The sequence below is a fragment of the Acanthaster planci genome, linkage group LG10, assembly GCF_054643075.1.
Source record: "Acanthaster planci isolate LZ-2023a linkage group LG10, COTS_SCS, whole genome shotgun sequence".
NCBI classification, from domain to species: domain Eukaryota; kingdom Metazoa; phylum Echinodermata; class Asteroidea; order Valvatida; family Acanthasteridae; genus Acanthaster; species Acanthaster planci.
Window position 1 is genome coordinate 15,412,247 of NC_141786.1, and position 12,469 is coordinate 15,424,715.

Consider the following 12,469-nt stretch of genomic DNA (forward strand, 5'->3'; position numbering starts at 1 on the left):
TAATTCCTTGGTTCTCTGCTACTTGTCAGATCAGTTATCAGTGATTAGGTCCACATGCATTGACAATTCGTCACAAGCTGTCAAAAGTGAAAATATGGTTATTAAATCCAGGCACACTTTGTACATTTAAAGAATGCGCCCTGTTTATGAGTTGAGCTCCATGCTGGAACCCATATGGTTGGCATTAGGCAGTAATGCTGTATCCAGAGGCAGAAGTTGCCTTGACCCACCCTGCAAGTCAACAACCTTGGCTGCTTTTAAGTTAAAATAATGTTTACTTCCTATTTGAGGTGTACTGTGCTCACTGTAACCTTGCAGGCAGTTACAGTTGATATGTTGCAACAGGGTTGACCTGAGCCAAAATGGTGACAGGGAGATACAAAGTATAAAAAATCATACAGACAAGTTGCCAAATACATTCGCAGTGCGCTTTTCATCCAATGGTTCAGGGTTAACCCTAACCAACCTCAATCCTTCAAAATACTCCGGGTGGTTTTGGAGGATTTTGGAGAATTAAGGATTCAGGTATCTTTCATTTTGTGCATAAGCAAAAAAGATGGAGGATGTTGGAGGATTGAGGATGAATGCAGTTTATGAAGTTGGGCAATTGGAGGATTTTGAAGGATTGAGTTGTGCCCTAGTAAAAGGCCCTAGTAGATTAGGGTTAAGGTAATTTAAGGAAACGTGTACTGGACGTTCAGCTCAATGTGTTTTTGTACATATTGCTATGTGTTACAGCAATAAAAAGATCTCTTCATGAAAAGTGACAAGAGGGCAGAAGTATCTCCATTCTTGGAAAATCCTTCAGTAGGTTTTAGAGTTTAATGTTTTTCTTTTGTCACGCAAGGCCAGTGGCTAGTACATCCTGCACTGTTATAGGCTTATACGTGTACAGCAACATTTGCATTCAACATGAACAGGCTGGGGAGAGAAAAGAGGTTTTCAATATTGTGTCGCTGTTTTAAAGAATGCTCAGGTTAGATGCAAAAGGGGAGAAGGGCTTCGGGGCTTGAGCCCTCCCCCAGGACGTCATTATTTAATTTATTAATTTTAGTTATATTTCTGAAAAATGGAGATGTACTGTACACTGTCATCGCACTAGCTCTGATACAGCCATACGTTCCCTTGTGGTGCAAGGGGGCGGGGGTTTAATGTCCAATTGAGACCCCCAGGACATGTCGTCCCTGCACCACTGTGCTCGGGGGAAGACTAGTTCAGTACAGCTGGCCACCTCTATTGGGATGTGTAGGGGAGTCTAGATTTACTGAAGGAAATCCTGTCTGCAGGCTCAGGGAAATCCTGCTGTAGGCGATATAATAACAACTTGCTGGAATGCAATGGCTACAGGCCAAAATTAGTTTATTGGTCTTTTAAAACGTCAAAAAAATCAGATTCATTATTACCAGTTGTACTACACGAAGCTCTAATGATGTGTTGTCCAGTACCACTGCTATACCATACAGCAATATTTTTGATTTATATACTTTTATTGTTAACTCATACACATATATGGTGTTGCATATTCCACAAGATTGTTTTGAATCTGCACAGAAATTATTCCAAAAAGCATCCCTTTTTTTGTAGCTTGCCCTCCACTTGGCCGTTGCAAAACTGCCAAAAATTCACAAGAATGTAATATATTATAATAAACTTGCAGAGCTTGGCAATTACGTATTTCAGAGCACTGGTTATAATATTATATTCTTGTCAATATTCTGATCACGGTGCTACGCAACTCTTTCATATTTCTCTGAGCCAACAGTTCAGTCTGTTTTGCACATTTCCAAAGAATTTTTTGTATTTGATTATGTGTTGGTGCAGTTGAATGGAATAAAAAGCATTTCTCCAAATGACATTGTGGTAAAGCTTTATTGTATGATAAATCACTTTTAGTTCTTGCAAATGTTACAAAAGTTAGAAATTATTGTAATGACAATAAATACATGTAATTGTGTGCCCACCAAACTGGTCATTTAAAGGCTTGGTTGGCTGTAAATTTGCTGTTTGACCAGACGTTTGAAAGTTTGCTTGAATTTTGGGGCAAGTTTATGAATATTCAATTTTGTATTTGCTCTAACTCAAGCATTGACTGTGTCTTTGTGTACCATGTACCTTTATTTTGAGGCATCTCATTCAGTCCAATATTGCCTCATGCCAATCATATCTTATTTGCAGCTGTTTGCCGGGGCTCCTGTGGAGAGGGCGTGTGCAGTGCTCCCAACACCTGCACCCGATGTCAACAGACACCTTATGGGACAACAACATGCCAGCGCACTGCACCTGCTTACAGCAGATCGTCCTACCCAGGTAGGTACCGTTTCAAAGAGAAAAAGTACTTTCTAGTTGCTGTACCCGTCAAATGAAATTCAGTGTGAACTCCAGTCCTACAGTAGTCCAATAACTTCTGACATTTCTGCCCCTACAAGTTCAAGTTTTTTGATTGTTGGCATGGGACACTGTCATTGCCCCCACTGGGTGCCTGCCAGTGAAATCTTTTTACTCGTAATCTCATCACGTTTATGTAAAGTTCATTGACTGTCTTTAAACAGCACAAGGTGCTCAGACCCTCCAAACATCATTGAATAATGTGCATAGTGTATTAAAAGTAGGCAAATAGATGAAGGCGGCACAGCTCAGCACAATTTAAAGAACATTAGCATGGCATCTGGTAGACCCATCTGCCCTTCCCCTCCCCCTTCCTCCTTCCAGGCAAGAATCATGAGTGATTACACATTCCCTTGATGTCAGTAAAACTAGAAAGTATTTTAAAATTTCTGTGAAGATCTGAACGTCTGCAGTGAGGGAGTATAAAAGAAAATGGGTGATTTTGAGGAAATGGTGGAAGATTTCGGACGTTCATGTACATTGCAAAAATTATCTTTTGATGGAAACTTTGCTTTTCTCAAGAGTTGTTTGCTTGAAGTGACAATTTATTAGTTTCCTTTTGGGGGGAAGTGGTCTTGTGGGATTGGATTGTGGAAGTTGTCAGATGGATTTCTTTGGAAGGTGCTCGTACCCCTCCTAGTTCTACTGGTCCCTTTAAGAACTGCAATGTACATTTACGCCCCCCCCCACAGTTAGCTCAGTGGAAGAGAACAGAAGTTGAACTGTGTTGACAGGGCAAGCATATTGATTGCTGTTTGAGTGGTTTAAGGGAGATACATGTAAATCCATCCTACACTGAAGGCACCAAGGAGGCCTTGTGTACTATTACTTTTTAGTAGTTCACAGTAGGTTGTGAAGTCTCTGTGATCAGACTAATTGAGATAAGCACCCACACAAGAGGCTAGTATGAATGCCTGAGTGTGTGAAGATATTCCAGGCAGTGGTTTATTGCCCTCCATAGCCTGATCTGCTGTGGATTATTAAAGGGGTGTTATTGATTTTTGGGGGGACAAGTATTCTGAGAAGCAGTGTGAGAGTAATTGGCAGAAGCTCTTAATGTCAAATCAGAATGTTCTTAGAAACTCTTTAACTATTAGGTAATCAAGGAAACCATATTACAACCTTTGTCCGATACTTCAGCTCGCTTTGCTTGAAAATAAGAGAAGTTTGCTGTGTCCTGAGGTTGGAAAGTAGCATTTCCTTGTCTTTAAGTTTGGCACTGATGTCAAACTATACTACATGTACATAGAAATGGTGTGTATGTGCTCATACAAGGTACATTTGCATGGGCATAGAGATCTGCATTGTTACATCATAGATTTAAGCAACTATGCCAACCAGTGGTAGTGATGTGCATGCACCTGCTTTTTTGCATATTTATGGAAAGGTCCATTGCTATTTTGTTTGCTTGAAACTATTCAGTAAGGTTTTCTTCTTGATAATTTAGGATCCATGTAAATGGGGAGAAGAGTGATGTTATTATTTACCATGCACTTTGTTCAGAAAGTAGAAACGGAGAGACATATCCCACGTTAATCCAGTCTTGTTGTATTATGAGTGTTGTTGGCAGGCACAAAGGTCAATGCCCTTATTTGGGCATGCCATAATAAAGTGTCTAGACTATGTCTAATTCTCTTCTTTTGTCTCTGAAAGCAACTTTGTTTTCTTCTAAAAGGGCTTATTAACTTGTGATAATAAGTTCCTGCCAGATGTTTTGCATTTCAAAAATTAAAACCTTGGAAGTGTGAATATTTGCTGGCACTGTACACTTTGGTGAAACAGACAAAAGAAAAAGAGAAAGAAACAAAACAAAAACAAAACAAAATTTGAGTTAAACACGGCTCTCAAATCTCTGTCTCTCCCCCCCCCCACAAAAGCAACACTTGTTGGCATGGTAGTTTTGTTGGGCCAAGCTACAAAACTTTAATTTACGAAAGCGTAGGCAGTAGGCCTATGCAACATTACAGATACATGTAGTCCAGTACATTTACCTATAACAGTTTAACAGATAGACTATAACCTGTAGTCCATAGTTTAACAGATAGTCTGTTGTCTATAGTCCACAGTTAAACAGGGAGTCCAGTCCATTCATTTATAGTCTAACAGTTCCACAGATAGCTTATAATCTGTAGTCGATAGTTTAACAGATAGTCTGTTGTCTATAGTCCACAGTTAAACAGGGAGTCCAGTCCATTTATCTAACAGTTTAACAGATAGACTATAATCTGTAGTCCATAGTTTAACAGATACTCCTATACATTCATCTATACATCTATCAAGTTTATAGCTTTATTTCTTGCAAAAGAAGCTAAAACTTGGTTGTCACTTTCAGTTCCACCTCCCTCTTCCCACCATTGCTGGTAACAGCTGCTAAGAACCGGTCTGGCCAAGTCCTGTAATTTGCGGATCGCGTAGGTGTCCTCACGTTGCGGTTGTAAAATGTGGCGGAAGCTTTCAATTCCTAGACATTCTTGTGACCCGGATGACCCGAACCTGCCACGAATCAATCATTTTTCTTGTTTATCAAGCTGTTGTAAGGATTGGCAGGAATGAGACAGGACAAAAAAGGTTGCTTTGGCAAAGGTTGCGTGGCACTTTAAAACTCAGGCGAACATGTACAGATTAGTGTCCAGCTCTGACACAGAGCTAGAAGTATGCATGTTTATGGAATTTCACTGTAATTATTTTAACCACCTGTACATCACATATCATTGCCTGCCTGGCTGAATGATATCAGCCTTCATTTTCATGTAGAAAGACCCTTTATAACTCTCATTGAAAGGTTTTGCTCTCTTTTTTCCCCCCGGGAGCTTAAAATTTGGTAGTGATTCATCTGATTAAATCATTCGCACCCTTATCCTCCCGGCCCCAGATAAAATGCTAAACGAGGGGTTGGGCAAATGGGCCAATGGCGTCCTGCCATTCCCCCCCCCTTTAAAATGCTTGGGAAATTTTGATTTTGAAACATTTGTTGTGCCTTGCAAAATGTTTGGTTGTCCAATTTTGTAGTGTAACCTACACCCAAATAACAAACGTAAGTTCTGGATGTTAAGAATAATCTATGGTTATTCATGCCCATTTTGTCTATTGCTGTTCGAAAACCTCATGTGCTAATGCTATAGATCTTGTATCTGTTTTTTCATACACAGGTACATGATACACATGTGCTTTGTTTTGATGTTGGTTCTTTGCATGCTTTCTGTTTAACACATCAGATTCATAAAGTACAGTAGCACATCAGAAGGTAGCACCACGTTCCAAATCCCCAGAGTGACGTGTGCACAATGGATGCAATGAATAAACATAACTGACCCTGCAACATATGAATGTGAATTGACTGACCGCAGACACAACATTCTCATTTTGTTAGAACATAACAGGCTAATGAAAGCCTCCAGTAAACTCAGAATAATCTTTTTAAGTGTCAGAATGAACTTTGATCAGTCATGAAGCACATTGCATTCATTTGTTTATTTCACGGAAATTGTTTTAATTGATCCTTGCTATTTTGTTAACCAATGCATGCTATTTGTTTTGTTTTTCACAGTTAGTACCAAAGTTAAGTTTTCCATTTTCAGGACTTGAGAAGGACATAAAGAAAGGCATGCATTGTACAACTGTGGAAGGCCAATATGGCCGTTTCACAATAGTGCGCCACCAAGAGTTCGCAACGCGTTGGCCAATCACAGTGCGCGAAATTTGTCGACCCAATGCGCGTTTGGAAAGGGTCGACAAATTTTGCGCGTTATGATTGGCCAACATGTTGCAAACTCTTGGTGGCACGCTATTGTGAATCGCCCGTATTGGCCTACCCCAATTTCACTTCCACCAGCTCTCCATAGTGTTGTACACGTACATCTATATGTACATATTATACCTGTACATGTACAGCACAGGTAGGACACTCATATACACATACGTAACCATTTATTGCTTGCTTCATTGTTTTGCAATGTCAGTTGAGTAACGCAACCTGATGAAGGGTCATTGCCCTTTCCTGTCATTGTCTGGTGTGCTGATAATAGTGTTTGGGTTATCGGTCACTGCTGGTCTGTCCTAAAGAGAAGGAAGGAAATTATCAAGGACGTAGAGTGCAGGTTGGCATTTTGACAAGACAAGGCAAGAATACCATGAATTTTTGCCACATCTATATCAGCCGTATTTATTATGGTACAAATTTGGCTATGGAACGGAAAATATAATGCTCAAAACAGTGAGGTCCTAAACCTCAACTATGAGAAGGGATTAATTACATTGCCAGAAAATTTATCTTATACTGCCATTGAGTGCTAGAGAATGGCATTGTCCAATGCTTGACCTGACGTAATCAAATTAAGGATTGTTTGTTCACCTAATATGTAACGCTCCACTCAAAACTCAAAAATGAGGAAAACGGTATTGGTAATTAATTTTCCTAATTAACTTTCAATCATATTTTTATATGAAATGATGATTCCAGAGTTGAATACATGTATGTCCCCATGTGAAAATGAAGGGAAAAACTCTAGTGGGGTCAAATTTGCCCTACAAGAGGAATGAATCTAAGTGGAACATAAATTCCGTATTAACTTTGAATCATATTGTTACATGTATATGAATGATGATTCCAGAGTTGAATACATGTATGTCCCCATGTGAAAATGAAGGAAAATAAAACTCTAGTGGGGTGAAATTTGCCCTACAAGTTGAATGAATCTCAGTGGAATGCAGATTTGCCCCATTGTGAGAATGGAAAATGCACTGTAGATGAATTTTGCCAAATGGAAATCATCTTGATTTGGCTAATATCAAAGATTTGGTCAAATTACTTTATCAAATGACCGGCATCAGATTATCTCATTGCGTGTACCCCATTATTTGATATTAGGGCTGAGTCAGTTCGAATAATTCACTCTTTGAATATTCGACCTTCATTTTGATTAAATATCTGAATATTTGGTCTTACCGACCGGCAGATTGTTGGTGATTAAACAAATGCAAAATCAGTTCCAATAACACCCACAATTATACGTTAACTATAATAGCTTCTCACGTCTACAAGTAACTCCAGTCTTGATATAGCAAGATTTAAGAGACAAAAAATGCTTCTTGTCCTCTTGAAAATGTATATTCCTTTCAAATTTTTTCTTCAACAAGTTAAAACAACTTAAACTAAATATCTCACCTTCAACATCTGTGTAGAACAATACAGTGTTCAAACATCACCACAAAATAATGATGTCTTGTATGGCGCATTTGTCTTGAGGAGCTCGTTGCAAATGGCTTTATGCGTTTTTTATTAAGCCTTATTTGCCAATAAGCATTTAGTTAAATTTTCGTCCTTTATTTAATTGTAATAAAAAAGGAAATGGTTTGTCATTGAAATGAGACTATCCCACACCTGTTGCCCCATGTCAAATATAATCGTCATATGATTTGTTCTATGTACAGATTTCCACAATTTGTCAGCCATTAACCCTACCCCCTTAAGGCGTATGTAAAATTGCATTGAAATCGGAGGATTCGGGACCTGTTACAGATGAAAGCTTGCTAGATAGACCTGCCTGTGTTGTAATACGTAATTCCATTTTGTGAGAAATTCAGTGTTCTTCCGCTGAGATGTCCTTGTTGTGAAATGGCATTAATGTTTATGTTAAAGTTCAGCTCTAAATGTAAAAAGGTTAAAAACACCTCTGTCACATTTTGAGTGGTCCTGAATGTGACTCTTTGAAAAGAGTGGCAGTTACTTTACTCTTTCATAGTAGTCTTCGCTCTGCTCTAGAGTGAAAAATCACTCAAAAAAGGCTTGAACCTCATTTAAAAGGAGTGGCAGAGCACTCTGAAGAGATTTGTCCTTCATGTGGCTGCTCAAAAGTGTGGTTTTCACTCTCTAACATTTACAGAGTACATAATTTGGCTTTAAGCTTGGTGAGAAACGAATTATGATTAGAACTGGAGCAAGCAGCATGTGCGCACGTACGTGTAAGTAGCTGGAAAAGTGTGTATCTCTCTGAAACCTTGACTGCTGTTTAAAATTTGCCCGCTGGAAACTTGAGAAATTGAATCGTAAAGTTAATGCACCATACCAGGTTCTTGGCTGTTTTGACCTGTCACGACTGATGTCTCAGGTTTGGGGTCGTGCTTGACTTTGCCCAGTCCCAAAACTAATTTCCGGGTGCAAAGTTCTGCAGATTGTAATGGGAAAACACCATTTCCAAAGACACTGTTTGTCTTCCTGGCTTCAGACCACAATCTGACGCATACTTCCTCCAATTTTGTTACAGAATATCTGTGCCCGATACAGGTGAAAAAATGGAATGAATTATCTAGAAGAGACTAGTGTTGGACCAATCCAGCATTTTTGGAATCGATTCCAATTCCACCTCGGAATCGTGATTCAACTCGCAGTTGACGCCAGTTTTTACTGTCGAAATGTAGCATCGCGAAATGTGCATCTTTTATAGGGGTCGAGTGTGAAGCTTATGGGCACCATGGCTGATTCTGGCTTTCTGGAAAGGGACAGTGGAAAGGTTTAAAGGGGGGGGCAAGCCTTGGCCATCAGACAGAAAAGAATACAACTATGAAGTTGCAGTGTACCTCCAATGGCTGGTAGGCCTGTAAAGTGGGAGGGGATGTGAAATAACTACTGTACCTTTTCAAAGGAGGGGGGTGGGGACAATGGCCCAGCCAGTTCCACTGCTGGGTGGGGTGTGTTAATACTAGTGGGGGTGTGCGTTTATGGGTATTTTTGGAACCAGGAACCCATTTGATGTCAATATTGGGTACCCAGGTATGCTCAAAATATGAAGAATACTTAATAAATGGCATTCCGCACCAAGCTGGCGGAAATGTGGAGTTATGACCGCAGGACTGGACTTTTCCGCGGCACGATGATTTTTCAGCAATTCTGCTCTTCAATGTTAAAAGTTCACGTACATTTTATGTATAAAATTTTTTACGGGTACTCGCCCCGAAAAAATGGAACTAGGTTTTGATATGGATGGGTGGGTAATCAGGTAGTGGCACAGGCCTAGTTCAATAGATTGGAGTGTGCCAAAGGGATGCCTTGTCATGGGTGTCTGTGGGCATGCATCTCTAGAGAGTTTTGAAATCTACATATTTGGACTGTTTTGGTGGTGCACATATGTGGAGAAGAAATATAAGAACATTGAATTGTTGGTGTCAGGGGGAGGGGAGTAAGTGGGAAGAGTGAAAAACAGTAGGAAAAAACAGACAAAATTGGAACAAATGAAAGAAGACCTTAAAGCAAAAGCCAGTTTGTTTGGAAAGCGAAAAAAACCTTCACAATTTTCAGCCCTCTCTCACAATTAATGATTTATTATTTTGTTACTGATTATTGATTTGCCCCTCAATATTACTCCCCCCCCCAAAAAAACCCTGTGAATATTGAAGCATTGCGGAATAATTTTGGTTTTCACAAACTGACATGCAAACACCCAGTGGTAATGCCTTTCAGAGAAAAATGTTTTAAATGGTTTTACTGAAATGGACTCAATCCATTTTACTTCAGAAATTGCACCTGGAAACCTTTAACTTGGGAAATTCAGACATGTTTCACTTTGTGGAAACTAAAAATGCATGGAATGTGTGCAGTTGGTTGGAAATTTGATGTTTTTTGGTAGCAAATGAAATGAGGCTATGGCCTTTTTAGCCAGAACTTCGGGCATCTAGGTAATTACTGATATCCGCCACTACCTCAAACATTTACTTTACACAGGATGTGTCTTTACATGCATGTACGTACTTTTGCAGGCCGGAAGCCTCATAAATTTATAGTTTGATGATGTTAAAGATAAGTTCTCGACGTTTTGCCCCATCCATTGTCTGCGGATGTTTTGACAGAAGTGTCCTAGTATCCATGGCAACACACCGTGGATAACATCAACTTGACATTGAGGCCTTGGATGGTTTTCCTGTTAACAAGTCGGCTTTGCCCGGGCCCTGTCTAGCCAGGCCGGAAGCCAACCTTTTGCCCCAAAATACCTCTGAAACCCAGGGTTCATTGTTACAAAGTTGACATCAATCATCCCTTGGTTTAAGGAAAATCTGACAGGAATGGGGAGTTGGGACTGGTCCACCCAAATCCAGTTGATAAGTTGATAGGTTGAACCTTATACATGTAGCTGGACTTTGGCAAAATTGTTAGCATATCTGGTTGTTTAAATTGATGAGTGGTTGCCTGAGTGGTGACTGATTAATGGATTGGCTAATTAGTAAATATGATCTGCAAAACCCTTCACCTGGTGAGCTTTGTCATTTTGGTACATATCAACTTCAAATTGATTGGGACACTGCTGTTGTGTTCAGAAATATTACATTTATGATTCTAAGTTGTCTATTCATGTTGTAGACAACTTAGAATCATAAATGTAATATTTCTGAACACAACAGCGTTTCCATGTTAATTGGAAGTTTATATGCATCCAAATGACAAAGCTCACCATGTGAAGGGTTTTCGCAGATTACATCACATATTGTTGAGTTATAATGCTTGATTGATTGATGATTTGAATATTTAACACTCACTACTGTGCCCAGTATTCCTTTTTGGGAGGGAAATAATGTGACAAATCAGTTGAATGCATCTTCAGTCTACAGCATCACCTTCTTCCAGTGAATTCATCTTTAAAGTGCCAGTCATCTGTGGCTCATTTCTTTGGGGGTTCCACCTGCTCTTAATATATGTATTAGTAAATTTGCCTCTGTCTGAACGTCATCCGTGTTGTGAATGGAAAAGGGTAATCATATCAGACTTACTAATTGATTGAAGACTATTAAGGGGCATACGTGTACATGTATATACTCTCTTGTTAGATGGTGTTTTGTGGCAGTTGACACAAGGTGCATCCGCATGACCTCCTCTGAACCTTTGTGTTATTGCAGAACATCCAAGACGGAACGCTCTGGGACTACTCTACCCGCTTGCAGTCCCCAAGAGTTTTTTGTGTCTGTATTGCTATCAAGTTATAAGTGGATGTTTTGTCAGACTTTGATATGCTTTGCAGATTGGGAAAAGGTTGGATGATTGATGACCTAAACCAGGTTTTTGAATCACATGTGCCAGAAACATTCTTCCAGATCGGGAGGAAATGAGATTGAGTGTCTGACTTCTGAATGTGCTGCACTGGACAATTTCAGAAATACCTGTGCCTCACTGAAATAGTAATAAAAGGTAATAAGTCTTAAACAACAAGCGCCTACTTTTCCCCCTCAGTGACACCTATGATCAATATGGTGCCCCCCTCCCCCATGATCCCCCCACAAAGCCCCATGATCGACAAGTAGAACAGAGGATTTTGGATAAATCTGTTAACAGTCAAGCATGCTGTGCATTCAGGCATCCTGGATTCTGTGGCTGGGATAACCCAATCCATGCTGGTGAATGCTGGAACCTTGTCAACTGTTTGCACAAAAGAACTTGTGATGGGACTTGGACTGATAATGAATTTGAAAGGAACTTTGTGAGTTTCCTTTTTAAACAGAATTGCAGCCTAGTTTGCTGTTGCATTTATCTATGTCTGGAACCTTTAATGTCTGGGAATTTAATACAGTGTGAGAGACCAGGGGCGGATCCAGGATTTTCCCAGGGGGGGGCATGATCCCAGATGAATACTGGTGTTTGTTTGTGTGCAGCATCACCTCTGAAGCTGTGTTTCCATCGGGGGGGGCGTTCTCTTCTGTGCACTCCTGGAAACTTACATTACCTTAACTCTCTTTTAATGTTTTCATGTGTGACAAAATCCATGCATTTCCAGTGGCAGAACGTTTATACAGTAGTAAAATGGTAATTCTGCATGCAAGGTTTGCCAAATTTGGCACAGGTGTTGATTTTCAAATTGTGTCTTTGCGTGCTAACGATACGTACATGTATGCATTAAGCTACCAAGCTGCTCTGGTGGTCCTGTTAATACACAACCTACCTCTACATTTTACAGGGCACTCGTGGAAATTACAGTTTCCATTAGAGTAATTGGGCGTGATAAAACTATTGCAGCAGTGCAGAAAGTTTCCCCCCACAGCTTGTTATTAAGTTTAAAGTGAATGCAATGTAAAACTACAATTAAAGAGGGACATAAATACTCCA

At 39.8% G+C, this 12,469-nt stretch overlaps 1 protein-coding gene across 4 annotated transcripts in view; it reads left to right on the plus strand.

Moving 5' to 3' along the window:
* Positions 1–12,469, plus strand: part of LOC110982993 (uncharacterized) — a 279,431-nt gene that overhangs the window by 10,844 nt on the left and 256,118 nt on the right. For all 4 annotated transcript variants that reach the window (XM_087142717.1, XM_087142720.1, XM_087142719.1 and 1 more), the window contains exon 3: positions 2,176–2,307. In XM_087142717.1, the coding sequence (XP_086998843.1) occupies positions 2,176–2,307 (132 nt within the window). The remainder of the gene's footprint in view (positions 1–2,175; positions 2,308–12,469) is intronic.